Consider the following 16259-nt stretch of genomic DNA (forward strand, 5'->3'; position numbering starts at 1 on the left):
GCCCGTACTGCCAACGCCTATGGAGGGAAGACCTCCACACTAAGACTCGGCACTGACGGCAGTATGGAGCTTATCAATGGGAAAACCAGCGTCAAAACCAATGCAGCAGTCCCTGTCTCCCAGACACCTTCCTGTCATGGTAGACAAGACTGCAACAGGTGCTCACAGGGGTATTTTTTGAGGGCCCCCACAACTGACATCACTGGTTTCAGATGCATCGGATCTCGGGTGGGGAGCTCACCTTGGCCCCCTCAAGACTCATGGTGTCTGGACCACAGAAGAATTAGTGTTACATATCAACATCCGAGAGCTCAGAGCAATCCGCCTGGCTTGTGCGGTGTTCCTGCCTCAGATCTCCAACAAGGTGGTTCAGGTACTCGCATCCAACATGACCTCAATGTACTATAGTAACAGGCAAGAGGCGACCCAGTCCCTGACCCTGTGTCAGGAGGCCTTACGTCTATGGGACTTATGTGTCAGTCACAACATCCACCTGGAAGCAGTGCATCTCCCGCGGGTCAGAAGCATGTTAGAGGACCACCTCAGCAGATCCTGTCGTTCTCACCATGAGTGGTTCCTACACCTGAAAGTGACCAGTCATATCTTCCAAAAGTGGGGCAATCCCTGAGTGGATCTCTTTGGCACCAAGGAGAACAGGAAATGTAAGCTGTTCTGCTCTTGGCAGGGGCTTGATGAGGACTCACTAACCAATGCCTTCCTCCTGCCTTAGTCAGGAGATATCATATACGGGTTCCCACTGATACACAAGGTCCTCCTCAAGGTGAAAAGAGACAGGGCGCAGGTCATCCTGGTGGCCCCTGTGTGGCTATGCCAACATTGGTTCGGGATGTTATTCGAACTATCAGAAACTTGCCCATGGACACTCCTTTCATGACCAGATCTTTTCTCACAGGATCATGGTTGTCTGCTTCACCCAGACCTGACCTCCCTGTATCTGGCTGCATGGATGCTCCATGGTTGAGCCGAGAAGAGCAAACCTGTTGGACACAATTCCCACAGATTCTACTAGAGAGTAGAAAACCATCCACCACAAAATCTTACCTGGCCAAGTGGAAACTCTTTTCCTGTTGGGCAGCAGACCATGATACCCCTCAGATGGAGACCCTGGTTCAGATGATCCTAGACTACTTGCTTCATTTGGAGCACAAGGGATTGGCCTTCTTGTCAATCAAGGTGCACTTAGTGGCCATATCGGCTTTTCACCCTCCTGTTAAAAGTAAAACGATCGTTTTGCATGAGATGATGGCCAGATTCCTCAAGGGCCTGGAAAGGCTCTTCCCACCAATATGAGACGCAATACCCCAGTAGATCTGAATCTGGTTCTCTCCAAACTCATTGGGCCTCCATTTGAGCCCTTGGCTTCATGTTTCCCTCATGCACCTGTCCTGGAAAGTGGCATTCTTAGTGGCCATTATGTCAGCGATGCGGGTCTTGGAAATTAAGGCTTTGACATCGAAGCCTCCTTTTATTACCTTCTATAAGGACAAGATGCAATTACGTCCACATCTGGCATTCCTGCCGCAGATGATTTCTCATTTCCATGTTAACCAGGACATCTTTCTTCTGGTCTTCTTTCCAAAAACTCACAACTCCAGTGAGGTGAGGCGTTTGCAAACTCTCGATGTCAGGAGAGAGCTCTAGCTTTCTACATTGAGAGAATAAAAGCCTTCCATCACTCCATGTGGCTTTTCATCGCAATCACTGAATGGATGAAAGGGCTTCCGGTGTCATCACAGCAAATCTCGGCATAGATCACAGCTTGTATTCGAGCTTGCTACGAGCAGGCTGATGTTGCGCCTCCAATATCCCTGACGGCCCACTCAACAAAGGCCCAGGCATCCTCAGGGACCTTCCAGGCACATGTCCCAGTACAAGACACCTGCAGAGCCGCTATCTGGTCATCATCGCATACCTTCGCATCCCATTATACCATAACACAGCCAGCTCAGGCTGACACTAGCTTCGGCAGAGTGGTGCTACAAACATCACATTCATGAACTCCTGCCCGCCTCCCAGGATGCTGCTGGTAAGTTACCTCATTGGAAATGGACATGCGCAAGGCCTTTGATCAATTCGAAGAAGAAAGAATGGTTACTTAGCGTGTAACTATTGTTCTTCGAGATACGTTGCTTATGTCCATTCCACACCCACCCTCCTTCCCCTCAGTTGGAGTTCTGGCAAGAAGGAACTGAGAGGGAGAGGTCCAGCAGTGCCCTTTATACAGGTGCACATGCGCACCGCTACAGTGGGCGCTAGAGCTGCCCCTATGTATACCACTAGGGGAAAAATTTCCAGCACCGGTGCATGTGGTGCGCACACATGCTTAATTGGGAATGAAGATGAGCAACACATTTCAAAGAACAACAGTTACAAGGTAAGCAACTGTTCTTTCTCTTCAACTGCTCTTGTAGCTTGCCGGTGATTTAGCAGACCCACTGATTCTCACGGGTTTTTTTTGTTTTTTTTTTAATGTCATTTCTTTGGTTATCTTCAAAATCTTTCATAACCTCCCTAATTTTTATTTTAAATTTAATTGTAATTGCAATAATTTATCATCTTTCTGGTTGGATTTCCATTTTTCTGAAGGATACCTTGTTTAACTTGAATAACTTCTTGCTCCTGGCCATTTAATCATATATTTACTTGCCTTATGCTCTTTTTCTTTAGGTTTGTACCTACCTTCTGTAACACTTATGGTCTTGTTAAGAAGCCTTCATGTTAAGTCTAATGCTTTTCTTGCTTTAGGGTTAGAATTGATTAAGGAGCTAATTTTTTTGGTGGGATCCCTCCTCCAAGGATATTAAGCTTAATTATATTATGGTCTGTATTATTTAATGGTGCAGCTACATTTACTTCTTGAATCAACTCTTGTGTGTAATTTAGAACTAAGTTTTGAGTAGCTTCTCCTCTTGTGTTGTGGAATTTGCTATTCCAAGAAGCAGATATTGAAGGTGTTGAGAAATTGCTGCTCTAAACCTTTTCATAATATCATGTATGTGTAGTGTGCCCAGCCATTTAGTGGCGTTGTCATCAGCCAGGTGGAGAGAGCCAGTAGCCCCTGTCCAAATAAGTCAGTGGGCACTCAACAACATGTGACATAGTTTAGAGTTAACTGCAGCTGCGTTGTGGGTCATTGGGGAAAACAAACATTTAAAAAGTTTGGCTGCACAGTTGCCCTGTCCTGTTCGAAAATGGTTCAGAGATGACTACAAGTACCTTGGCAGATCAAAACCTGATGGACAGATGGTTGGGTCAGTTATGAGTGATTAAGGACTGTCGTCGTTGACCACTTGTTGTGCCAAACAGATTCCACTGTCATGTTCTGTGGTGGCATAAATGACCATAATGGGCATCTAGAAGACAGGTGAGCTGGTGGATGGTTGAAGAGGTCTGTGTACAATGGCAGATCGCTATTCTTGTGGACCTTAGCCAACAGTGTGACACAGGCCTTCTCATGGTGAATATGGGGCAGTGTGCTATGTTGTTAAGTATTGGTAGCCATGACACTGAGTTGGCCATAAAGTCCTGGGAACAATACATATAGCTTTAAGCTCTACATTAATCAGCCTTGTGTGAGATGAGTGACACCAGATGGGAGCACAGTACTTTGCTGTTGAATAGTACGGCAAGGGCTGATGTTCTAAGCATCTGGGTGCTTGCACCCAGGTTGAATTGGCCAATTTTCTGATCAGGTTGTTCTGAGTGCTGACTTTGCCTGTTGCATTCCTCAAGTGGCTGCGGTATGTTAATGACCATTCTAATCTCATACCAAGGTAAACCAGGTTTGGATCATGCTGCAGGCATTGGCCATTGAGGAAAAAGTTTAACTTATGGCTTGCGCTTGCATTATGTAGATGCATTATACTAAAAAGAGTCTAAGAAAAGCTTGGCTGCAGGCACCATCAACTACAATAGTCTGCCATGAGCTTCATATCATCAGGCAAGACTGTGTCAATTTCTGAGAAGGACTGAGTTTGGTAGCTGCAGCAGATATCAGTATAAATAAACTTGCATGAGCATGTAGCTGGCAAGTCATTTGATGGTACACATTGAACAGTATTGGTGAAAGGAACTGAGCCTTGAGGGAGGCCGTTGATCTAACACTTCCAAGAGCTACAGCAGTTGCCCAAGTGGACTCTAAACCACCTATTTTGGAGAAAGAGCTCTACTACTTCGGCCACCCAATGTGGGGCAGTTGGAAAGAGTTTAAATAAAAGGCCTCTGTTGCAAACTGTCATAGGCGGCAGTCATAATATGATGCTTGAAAGGAACCTGGGTATCAATATAGACAGCTCAATGAAGACCTTGGCTTAGTGGGAGCTGTGGTCAAAAAAGTGAACAAAATGTTAGGATGCATAAAGAATGAGATTGTGAATAATGCAAAATATGTAATGCCTTTATATAAATTGATGCAACCTCATGAAATACTGTATACAGTACTGGTCACCCAATCTACAAGATATTTCATAAGTACAAGAGGTTCAGAAGAGCAATGAAAATGAGCAGGGGCATGAAAAACCGTTCATATGAAGAGAGCCTGGAAAGACTGGGATTGTTTACCCTAGAAAGGAGATGAAAAAGAGGAGACATGATAAAAGTATATAAAGCAGTGAATTGTCTATAGAAAATAGATTGGGAACTTCTGTTCTTGTCTCATAACAGGGAAACTTTTAATAAAATTAAAAGGTGGCAAATTCAAAACCAATGAAAGGAAATACTTCTACACATGTGATTACATTGTGAAACTGTGCTGCAGGAATTTAAGGCCAAGTTTTTTAAAGGGATTGGCTATTTATCAAGAATATCCAGAGTTGTTATAATTCATGATCACAAGAATTTATGAAGGGATATTAAACCTCATGTTTCAGGGCTTAACCAGTCTCCTAACTACTAGAGATCAGGATGAGACCTACATTGAAGGGAGGTTATTCCTCATCTGGCTACTGCAAGATTATTATGCCTTCCTGTGAGGCATCTGGTACTGGCCATTGTCAGACAAGATACTGGATTAAATGGATCTTGGGTCTGATCCAGTATGACAATTCCTTCGTTCAGTATGGATATAGTAGTTGAAGTAACTTTTTATTATTTTTTATTCTGTCCCATTCAGCTGTTGGACAGTGAAGTCATAGATAACCAATCCCTATCACCAAGAAGAGAAAAACAAAAAATTGCTCAGCTTGTGAGCCTTTTCTCTGACTTAATTAAATTGTGCTTCACTTTAAGAAAAACATCTTCAGACTGCTGATGGGATAATAGAAGCTTACAATTCTTGGTCATTGGCTCGTAGGTGGGAAGTGGCTGAAAGTCATTACTGTCAAATGGCTGCTAAGTAGCCTGTATAAAATGAGATCAAGGATTTGAATACACCATAAACTAAACTGTTGTCTTATGCTGGAGGTGTTCTCTGCAGGATTGGGATATATTGATGGGACAGCGTGAAGAAGATTTTGCTGCTGCTGAAAATATGTCATTTAAGTTGACAATGCTGTCAGTCCAATACCTCGAAGCAGCATTAAATTACTTCTGAACAGAAATAGAGAAAAAAAAGTTGAGTGCAGCCTCTGGAGTTAGTGGAACTGTTTCACTCACTGGTTTGGTGGCACAAAAAATATTGATGTGCCTACTCTTCTCAGTACCATTAGTGCTTTATGAGCCAGAGAGGCTGATGTGCTATGAATTGGGATGTCCTGATATGAAGCAACAGATTTTTACTGCCAGGAAATCCTACCCTCCAAAGATTAAACAAAACTCAAAGCACCTTATGTTGCGGTGATGATGGGATCATATGGCCCCTTTTAATCAGCTGGCAGTTTCCTTCTGCTACCCCAGTCATATATAGAAGCACAGTGAAAATAGGAGTCTAGATCCTGTCATCCAGTGTCTTAGGCATGCACACAATTTAAATTGTTATGCAGTTCCACAGGGAGCCACTTCTCTATGCTGGGGATTGGAGATATTGTGATGCCAGGTCTTCTTCTCTGCTTCGTCCTTCGTTATGATAATTACAAAAAACAAGCCAACAGTGATTCCTGTGGTACTCCAGGACCTGGGAACATCTCTGGACGGATGCAGAAGGTCTCCTATTTTCACTGCACACTCATTGGATACTTCGTAGGTAAGGATATGAACAGCAGCTGCGTTGCTTACAGGAGTGGGCTGGTCATACTAGGTTACAAGATAATGAAACCAGTTGTGAAGGATGTCTTATTTTTCCCCCCAACTAATTTCCCTGGACTTTGGAATGTTGACCTGGGGGAAAATCTCCTTATCCCAGTTTTCTCACCACAAATAACTGCTTGAATTAGGAGGAGGAGGATGAGATTTTGCCTCTTTGAGGAAGTCTGCATCAGTAGTGGGAAGGATATAGGATTTGAGGCCTGGGCTATGGAGGGAATGCCAAAATTTCCAAATGGATCATGTTTCATATGGGATCTTGAAAAGAAGCCCTGATTGGTCAAAAGTGCAGATGTATAATTTTTATTTCTGTATAAACCCTTCCATCTCAACATCCTGCATCTGTTACACTTTTTAATGTTAGGTTTATGATCTTGACACTTCTGGAAGATACAGGAACTTCGAAACAGTTACAACTAGGGGTTATTTTTGTAACAAGGCAGGTTCCCTCCTTATAAAAATTCTTCCATAAAGCTCGAGGTGCATGCACATAATTGAACTTCTCCAATTCTCTCTGGGATGGAAAGGAAAGACCATTCCCTACCAAAAAGCCCCCAGACAAACTCAACTAAAAACTATCTGCCTTCCACCCCAGCTCCCTCAGCGAAATGCTTGAGAAAAGAGATGGTTCCTGACATGAGAACTCCCTACCATCAGACCTCTCATGTTTCAATCTTCCAGGTTGAAAATCTCAGTTGATATCCTGGAACGTGTAACAATCCACTCTGATGCATTTATCCAACTATTTTGTTCCTAACTGTATAACTATAGTTAGGTTAACTCTTGAGACTGTTAAATCTTGAAGTTCTAGTTATACCAAGTCTAATCTTAAAATCAATTTAAATAAAACCATTCTTTTATTTAATTTTCTCATATCTAGCCTGGGAACTTTAGGCACAGATAAAATGACTTGCCCACAGCTGAACAACTCTATAGAAAAGGTAGGAATGTACCCTAGATCTTCTGGTCCCTACTTAGTGCTTCCCCTGTAACAGAGAACAGTGAAGGAGGAATCCAGATGTGGATAAGAACATCCATTTATCACCAGTAGATGCTTACCATCACTTTTTTTGTTTTGTTTTTTACTCTTGTAGGTCTGTTAACTGCAACAGTGGCTTCTCGCATTCACCGGGCCGCACAGCCCGCCCTGCTCTACTTGGTACCATTCACTTTATTGCCGCTCCTCACCATGGCTTATTTAAAGGTGAGATTAGCATGAATGTATTCTGCAGGAAGTTGAGGTCAAGCTCTAATACTGCTACATCTTCCTCTGCAGGACCTAATGTGGATGCAGGTTCTGTTCTGTATACCTACAATTGCACTGATTCCTCTGAGGAAATGTGATGTGCTGTTTGTATCACTGATGGTCATGATTGAGAGCTGGGTTCTCCCTGCTATAGCTATGAGCCTTAATTGTAGGGAACTGTTTTGTGAAGAGTGGATTTCCTATTTAGGACATAGGATTAATCATATATTTAAACTCCCAGTGAGTAAACTTATTCCAAAGCAGTAAAGGCCATTTTGTTTAAACAAGCTGTGGTTTAGTGAGTTTGTCCTTGTCCTATTCATCATGAGAGAATGAACACACCGTTCTAAATGTGGAAGAGGAGCAGGTTCTTCCTGCTTACCTCTTTCCAGAAAGCAGCCCTGGAATTTAAATTGAAAACGGAAGTTCTGTTGAAATGCAAACTACTGCTCCAAGTAGCATGGCACACCAAAAGCAGAATTTCCCATATCACTGCCCATTGAGTTTTCACAGCAGAAATGTCAATCAGGTAGAATGGCATCAATTTCTCACAAGTCTTTGTTCTGTCTGGAGAGCATTTTCTTCCTTCTTGTGTCAGAGTACAGTCTTCCCTAACTGTGAGACAGCAAACATGCTTTAAGAAAACACACCTGACACACAGGGCTTTAAACAGTTGCTGAAATCTGTGAACTATTTCTGAAGAGCTTTCTTTCTTCCCTCCAATTCCCTAGGGTGATCTACGTCGCATGTGGTCTGAACCTTTCCACTCCAAGTCCAGCAGCTCCCGTTTCCTGGAAGTATGATGGAATTAGATGGAAAATGACTGAAACTTCTGCCTTGGTCCTTTTCTCTTAACTTGTGGTTTTGTTGTCTCCTAAAGCTGGACTGGTATTCTGAAAGGTACCAGTTTATGGAACTTGTTTGAATGGACTTTTCTTTTTTTTTTTTCTTTTTTTTTTTAAATACAAAGGTTCTGGAGCTCCGTTTGATTCCTTTTCTCCCTGCAGATGTGGAATTGGGGACACTTTGTGCAACTGCAGCCATCTTCCTCTTCTCCTCCCACTCTTTTATGGATTAGTACCAGACTGTTACTTTTGCGAGAGAGGAGGAGGCAAACTTTAAACTGAAAATGGCATGAAGTCATTCAAAAACTTGTGAACACTAAAAGGAAAAATAATTAAGCAAATTGAAGTTTCTTCAGAGAGCCCTCAAGTACTTTGGGACCAGTTTCCTGTTGGACTTCAGTTTTGAAGAGAACTGAGACAGAAGCTCTGTCACTATATTCTTTTTTGATTTATTAAATATTTCCTGTGGTGTGAGGTGACTTATTAAATCCACAGACATTGAGTGACTTATTACAATATACATATAAGAATTTGTTGTAGCGAGTTACATTTCCACCCAGATGTCATGTTGCAGTGAACAAGGGCACGATTTTTATACATATATATATACACACCCACACGCGCGTATAGATATATATATGAATAAATAAAAAGGAAAACCTGCTAAGATCATGCTATGTAGCAGACAGGGGCTTGCTGTAATTTTTAGCATGTAGAGCAGCTCACTATGGCTTTCTTGTGTATGAATCTACGATAAGCTGCTGTTTTTTTCCCCCCTTCACAACTGAACCCACAGTTAAAAACCAGTGTAGTATTTGTACTGATTGTACTCATGGACTTTAGGGGAGTATTTGATTTTGATCAATGTAGCAAACTAGGGAAGAAAAAAAGTTTAAACCCCTTACCCTTTTCTTTTTTTAATGAACTTTTCCCTTGCAGGTTTTTAGTAGTTCCTTCTTGACCCAGTGCATGTATTATAGCAGCAGTTGTCTTTGTGCGTTCTGATCATAGTAATGTACCACTTGTAAATACATTTTTTCTATTTTTTTGTATTTTTTGCATTTTGTTTCATTAGTGTGCTGTATTTTTTCCATACTCCTGCCCCTTAAAAAAAGAAAAAAAAGAAAAGAGAGAAAAAAACTGTCCTTTGTTGCTGTGATTGGTCAAAGTTTGTGTGTTGACGCTTTGTACATGGGAGTCTGTTAAAATGTGGATTTTTCTAATCAAACAGTTGCGGTTATGTTATTTAACTGACTGACACTAACTACTTGTAAGGGCCCTAAAATTTTCTCCTCCTGCCAAGATTAAAATGTTTTGCCAAACTGGTTTTGGAGCATGCACCTGTGAGCTGGTGGCTCCAGTTAGTGAACTGATGGATTCTGGAGCCTGCTGTTGCCTGACTTAGGGGGAAACAGGATTATTTAAGAGTAAAGTCTAACTTCCTTCTAGCCCCAAGGGAGTAGCGATGTCATCCTGTTTGGTAGTAGGATCTGACTGTGAACAGGTAAGGAAAACTCAGCAGGACTCCTGATAATTCACTGAACATGCTCTCATTACATATTGTGTGGGCCTTACTTCCTCCCACACGTGGTCTCTCATTTGGCTGTTGACTCATCTCTGGGAAGTTACAAACAGAGATACTCCAAGTCCCAGGTTTCTCTCACTGGCTGCACACTTGGATGCTTTTTAAGAGGTAGCTAATTCCTTATGTATCTCATCTTCTTCCAGTTTGCTTATTATGTCCTGGTACAAATAGAACAAGCTTATAGAGAGAGTGGTTGGGAGAGCTAGTCTGCTTGCCTTTAGAAAAAGGATTTGGGACTGAGCTTAATCTACGGTTTTGTTAATAGACACCTTCCTCCATTCTGGCTTAGATCCATGAAGCGCTTGGCAGATCTGGGTAGTTTGCCACAAGCAGCAGGGCATTATATAAGTAAAAATAATGAGGGGAGAGGAGTATTCAATGGAAAAAAAACCATTTTTCTTCAACTCTTAAGCTGTAACAAAAAACTCCCTCTCTTCCCAGCTATGCAGATAGTAAAAATAGTAGGCAGATAGTATGGAAGAAGTCTGTGCTCATCCACTTTTTAGGAGGGGAATATTGAAGTTCTTTGAGGAAGAACTGAATTGTGCTGAACTTGCTTCTAAGGATTTTAGCCTTCCTCACTGAAGAGCTCCTGAGTTCTCAATCACTCCATTGTGGAAAAGACTCGAGAATAGGATGACTGCCAAAAAGACCATCTGCTGGGGGCAAACCATGCGTTTCCTATGCACCTAGATACATTTTATGTCAGTGTCCTGGATACAAAGGAAGACCAAACACAGCCACTCCTCCAAACTCTAAAGTAATTGACAAATTGTAAAGGCTTGAAGTTTGGGGCACAGTCCCCAGAATGGACTCTGCAGGTCCACCATCCACATTAAGACCACCTCTACTACTCTTGATGGAACCAAATGTCTAAAGGGGTTTTGTGACTGCAAACTGAATTAGGAACAACTATGAGATTGCTAGATACTGCACCAAAACTTTGATCTTATTCCTATTAAGTAGGAATTCAAACTGTTTTTAAAAAGAAAAAAAGTAAGGTTTAAGTCCTCCCACAGCACTAGCAGAAACCAGAGTAATATGTGATTGAAGAGTCATCAGTCTATCCTGATTTAAGAGAGAATGTCGTAGTATCTTTCCCCTTCAGCATAGTTGTCAAGTGATGGGTGTGGGGCAATGGCTTTGGTCATGGTAGTTGGACTCCCAAGCAAAGTAGAGGCTAGCTAGGCCCTTCAAGAGGCAGTATCTCAGGGAAATATTGGAAAAGGCTTTCCAAGACCCAGCAAAGCAACAGAAGGCCTCTCTTGCTGACCACTTCTTTCAAAGGAACTGTTCTTTACTGTAACAGAAATCCACTGTCAGGTAGAAAAATAAAACTATTATTATTTCTGCAAGACTTTTCTCTTGGTCTAGGATAGTCCCAAGTGTTTTTCTGTGATGAAAACTATATGCAGCATATAGAGCAGCTTTGACTGGAGGGTGCTTGTGTGAGAGCTGCTGGGGGAGAGAGGACTTCCCCCAAAATTTTACATGTTGATTTGTCTCAGACAGAATAGCCACTTACCAACAGAAAACCACTTAGCAGGTAGGAAAATAAAACTTTTGTATTTTCTTTCTCCCCTTGTCTCCCTCAAAGTTCTTCATTTAGCAGTCCTGGGAGGTGATGAGGGGAAAGGAGATAACCTACTCCACCAGCATTGGCGTCGATTGCTGCTAATAGCCATAGAGAAAACTAGCCAGCACACCAAACCATTGGCCCTTTAAGAATTTGTATTGCTTCTGCTGTTAATAAATGGGTGCTTATATGTTGAGTTGAGTTCCTTTTACCTTTAGCCCTATTTAGGCTGTAAAATATGAGCTTGTTGAGATTTGTTTGACTAGCTGAAGCTGACAGTGAAGAAACAAATGATCTGTAGCTAGTAACAGCTTCTAAAATATAAATTAAGAGGATTGAAAGATTGGGAGGCAGGTTTCTGTAAGACTTGTGACTGCACACTCAGGTGATCCGACTTCTACATCTAATAGAAACCTTTGCTGCAATCTCTCTTGCCTCATACATCATCTTCGTAAAACAGTCTTGTCCTATACTGGACACATCCACTTCATAGCTAATAGTGATACTTGCTTTGCACTGGAAATGAGTCATCTCATATGCAGAATCGTTACTGAAAACTTACGCTGGATCAAACATGCAATGCAGTTTAGTTAAAAAAAATCGTTGGGTACCACCGCCCAAGTTTTTCACCAAAATGAAATAATGCTTAGGAAGCATTTGTTCCAGTAAGCTGTTACCTACAGAAATAGCCTGCTTCAAAGCTTGTTTATCTTTGTACCTCAGATTTCAGTTGTACTAAGAAAGTTTGTATGTGATCTAAAACCTTGGGGGAGGGAGGGTGTATTGCACAGAAATGAAGAAACTTTGTGTATTAAAAGGTAAGCTTTTTAAAAAAATTCCATGCACAGAATACTATTCTGGTAATGAACAATGTTACCAGTTTGCTTTTGTGATGGTGAATTCTCTTCTCTACTCCAGGTAAAACTTCCAGTTCAGAATGTCTGCACAATTACAATCTGTAAGTATTTGCATACCTCAGTTGCTGCTAATCCAGAGGTTTACACCCGTTCTGTCGTTACCTTTGGCTGACAATGACTGTCAGCAATGAGTCCTGCTGAACTGGTGCTGAAAACTGTTTAGCTGCTAGTATAGATGAGAAGGAACCATTTTTCAACACCTTTATAGGCACTGTCCACCAGTGGTGCTGAAAATGGTAGCTGAGGCGAGACGGTGGTCTGGTCTGAGTGCTTTTTTTGGAGTGGGGATTGTAGAAGGGATGAACATCTGGGAGGGATCAAGGGCTGCATCCAAGTTCTGTACTCCTTGTTCAGTATCTCCATGTGACTTGCAGAAGAATGAAATATGCTTCTCTTGTAAGTTAGTATCTGATGCAAAACCCATTAAAGTAAATTGAAAGACTCCCACTGATTTCAGTGGGCTTTGGATCAAGCCATTAATGTTTGTCATCAAAAATCTTGTATCATTACATAGCTGTGGTACGTCACACTACTGTACGCATTCCACAAAGAACCTTTACATTTGCTGTCTGTGGAACAAATGTATAAAATAAGAGAACTTAGTGGAAGTTATAAGTAATCAAGACATTGCTACTTCAGTCAAGCTTTTGAAGTCTCACTGCGTAGTCAGGTCATCTAAAGTTCTTTCGCTTTGTAGTGTTTGACTACTTTATTTGCAAGTATACAAGAGAAACTATAAAGAGCCAAAATATTATATGCTAAGAAAGTATAGCTCTGTGTGTGTGTGTGTGTGTGTGTGTGTGTGTGTGTTAGTAGCATAGCCATTCTTATTCAGTGGGGGAGGGTGGGAAACTATCACTTTCTAAGTCTTCTAATGTTTTGGGCTGTTGCAGGAGACAATTTACAACTGCAATCCAATTTATAAGCACCCCATCCCAAATAACTCATAAACAGCATCCGTCACTTAAAGCCAAAAAATACCCCTAGCCAATAACAGATAGCGGTATTTGTATGTTTCAGGCAAAGGTTTTAGCAGAGTATTATGAGCAAACCAAAATCCAAGAGTGGGGCTGTAAAAGTCCTTACTGGAATCACTGGCATGTTTCTCTCACTACTTCAGCAGCAATTCTGCTAACATAGTGCTTCAGACACAAAAAACATGGATGGTGCATAAACTTTCAGTTTAGTTAAGTAAAAAACTATGGATTCTACTTTCTTTGTTACACTGATTTTTTCAGAAGAGTTTGGTGCCTTAGGTCTTGGGTTACAAGGCAAATGGACTACTTTGTGAGCCTGCTGCTTTCAAAATTGTTTTATTCATAGGAATTGGATGAAGTGTTTGTAGTAGAACCATGTTTAGTGCTATTAGCTTTCTATGTCAGAGATGATGAAGGCTTCCTGTATATCAGTGTTCAGAAATATAGTAATCACGAGTGCTGCTCATGTATTTGCCCAAGTTTTTATTAATGAGGCTCTGTTCAGATCCGTTCTGTCACGGCTTTATTTTCCCAGCACTTCTAGCTATCTGAAATTAATTTCCACCTCATGTGCTGTCAGTCTTCTAGGCCTCCCTCCCTTCTATCTTTATCATAATGATACATCTCCCTAAAATTATGATGCAGTTGTGACTGGAGCAGACAAAACAGCAGGATGGCTTTGACTGTGACCAAGTGAAAGAGGACTGGAAAAAGTCCAGCTACTCAGCTTTGTTTTTCCTCCTTGGCATTTTTAGCTCACTTCCAGGAAAGACTGTACAAGTGTTCTTTGTTATGCTCAGAAGAGAGGCATGTCTTGGGCTGTAAAAGTGATGTTTAACAAGCATTAGTTCAGCATTCAGAAAAAAAAAATTCTGTCATTCCTTTTCTGTGGCTAAGCTCTGTCCTGCAATGTCTAACCTTCTTTTGACTTCCCGTTGAAAGAACAGATACAACAATAAACACAGTTTTAGCACCTAATCCACTGAATTGTCTGCATGGCCTTCTCATTGGAGGCTAAGAATTGCTGAGCGGGTAGGAAAAACTGACATGAAAAGCTATGTTCAGGACCAGTTCACAACATATCTAAAGAAAACATCAGATTTTGTTAGGAGTTACAGAACTTTGGATATATCTACACTTCAGTAAAAGACTCATGGCATATCCATGTCTCACCCAGGTCAGCTTGACTTGGGCTTGCGAGGTTCAGGCTGCAGGGCTAAAAATTGCTGTGTAAACATTCAGGTTTGGGCTGAAGACCAGACTTTGAAACCCCACAGGAGGGGGTGGGTCTTAGAGCCGAGGCTCCAGCCTGAGCCTAAATGTTTACAGTGGTATTTTTTGCCCTGCAGTTCAAGCCCCACAAGCCCAAGTCAGATGGTCCTACCTCTCAGGCTTGGTGCAGTAGGTTTTTTATTGCAGTACCCTGAGACAGCTTAATCTCTTGCTGAACTCTGGAACAGATTCACTGATGCATAATTGCTCTTAATACAAAATGGTTATACTTGCAAAGATGAGAGCATCCTTCGTAGGCTTTTTACTTTAATATATTTTAAGCCCTTATAATATTTTTCTTCTGGGTAAGAATCATAGGCCAAACAAAGCTCTTCCAGTTTTAAAGTAAAAACATCCCCTATTTCCTTATGCTGTCAGGCCTTATCTGAGCAGAGTACTTTCTGTCCTTGGCTTTTTGATCTGGCAGATTTTGTTGGCATCTCTCAAGCTGACTGTTAGGCCAGTCTGCAAGCTGCTTTGGATTCTCTGGATTTCAGAAGGCTGTCCAGGATCATAACTAGAACACAAGTGGTAGTTACGTTGTTTCCACCTCTTGTTTTTCAAATTGGTTAAATCTATCCAGTGTCTTAGATTGGTGTCATATGTTTGACACACATCTCTTCAGTGGAATCCAGAACTGACAGTGCACTGTCGAGCAGATCACTTTGATTTATCTGATAGTTGATCGCATCTGAACAGGACAGTTTTTAAAAAAGTGTGCTATATAAAAGAATATTAGCAAAAATGTATAGATAGCATTATGTAAGTGAAACTGTATTTATATACTATTGTGCTATCAGCCAGCACCTGTTGCCAGTAGTGTTCTATGGGATGTCATCAGCATATGATGTGACTCGCATCATCCAGAACTAGGGTGTCTGGAGCTGTTAACTTAAAAACTAATGTGAAATCTGTTGTGTGATAAATGCTTCTTACTGCTTGTTTAGGGGTATTCAGCATCAGACTGTAAAGTTTCTCATTACATGGGTCACCCGTAAGATCACATTCCTCCTGATGTCTTGCATGAGAATTTCTATGTTTAGAAAACACCTGCAACTTAATTAAAGTCACTTCATTCGTTCAGCTGAAATGTAACCTCAGAACAGTTCAAGCCACTGTGTTTTCTTATCCATACAATATCTTAGTTTTCTTCCTATTTTTGGTTTTCTTTAATTAGGTTGTGCCCCTACAGCCCAAAGTGTGTATAATGACTTTAAGTTAATCAGAGTTAAGAATCTGGGTTTAAATGCCATATAAACAGAGTTCTGGTTAAATCTGTTTCCAACTGCTTGACCAGCCAGTGTTGACAAGCTGTTAGAAAGACAGGCTGGCCACACATCATGTCCACTGTTGTCCAGCCAAGTGGTATTAGAAAACAGTTCTGTTGGCTCCCTGCTTATTCACTGTTTCCAAACTCTGTTACTAGCCCTCTTGGGAGAAGGCCATATTGCAAAGAGATTTAGAGAGCAACTTGGTGCTCAGTGCTACAACTGCAGGACAGAGTTGTGCATAATGCAAACTTAAAGGAGAAAAAAACCTTCATTCAAATGATGCATAACTAACCTATCAAATGCCAGAAGTACTGTATTAAAGCTTCATCCTTTTGCCCAGTGGATGGATATCCTTGAAAATCGTGCCTTTCC

At 41.4% G+C, this 16259-nt stretch overlaps 1 protein-coding gene across 3 annotated transcripts in view; it reads left to right on the plus strand.

Annotated features, from left to right (window-relative positions):
• The window catches only part of SPPL3 (signal peptide peptidase like 3), a 113654-nt gene extending 104137 nt beyond the window's left edge, over positions 1-9517 (plus strand). For 2 of the 3 annotated variants that reach the window (XM_067550079.1, XM_067550078.1), the window contains 3 exons: positions 5940-6139; positions 7293-7402; positions 8176-9517. In XM_067550079.1, coding sequence (XP_067406180.1) covers positions 5940-6139; positions 7293-7402; positions 8176-8247 — 382 coding nt within the window. In that variant the 3' untranslated portion in view covers positions 8248-9517. The remainder of the gene's footprint in view (positions 1-5939; positions 6140-7292; positions 7403-8175) is intronic. The other variant, XR_010920210.1, reaches the window with a different exon arrangement.
• Positions 9518-16259: the final 6742 nt, after the last annotated feature.

The sequence above is a fragment of the Emydura macquarii genome, unplaced genomic scaffold (genome assembly GCF_026122565.2).
Source record: "Emydura macquarii macquarii isolate MOO-44397 ecotype Brisbane River unplaced genomic scaffold, CSIRO-AGI_Emac_v2 contig_1254, whole genome shotgun sequence".
Taxonomy (NCBI): domain Eukaryota; kingdom Metazoa; phylum Chordata; order Testudines; family Chelidae; genus Emydura; species Emydura macquarii.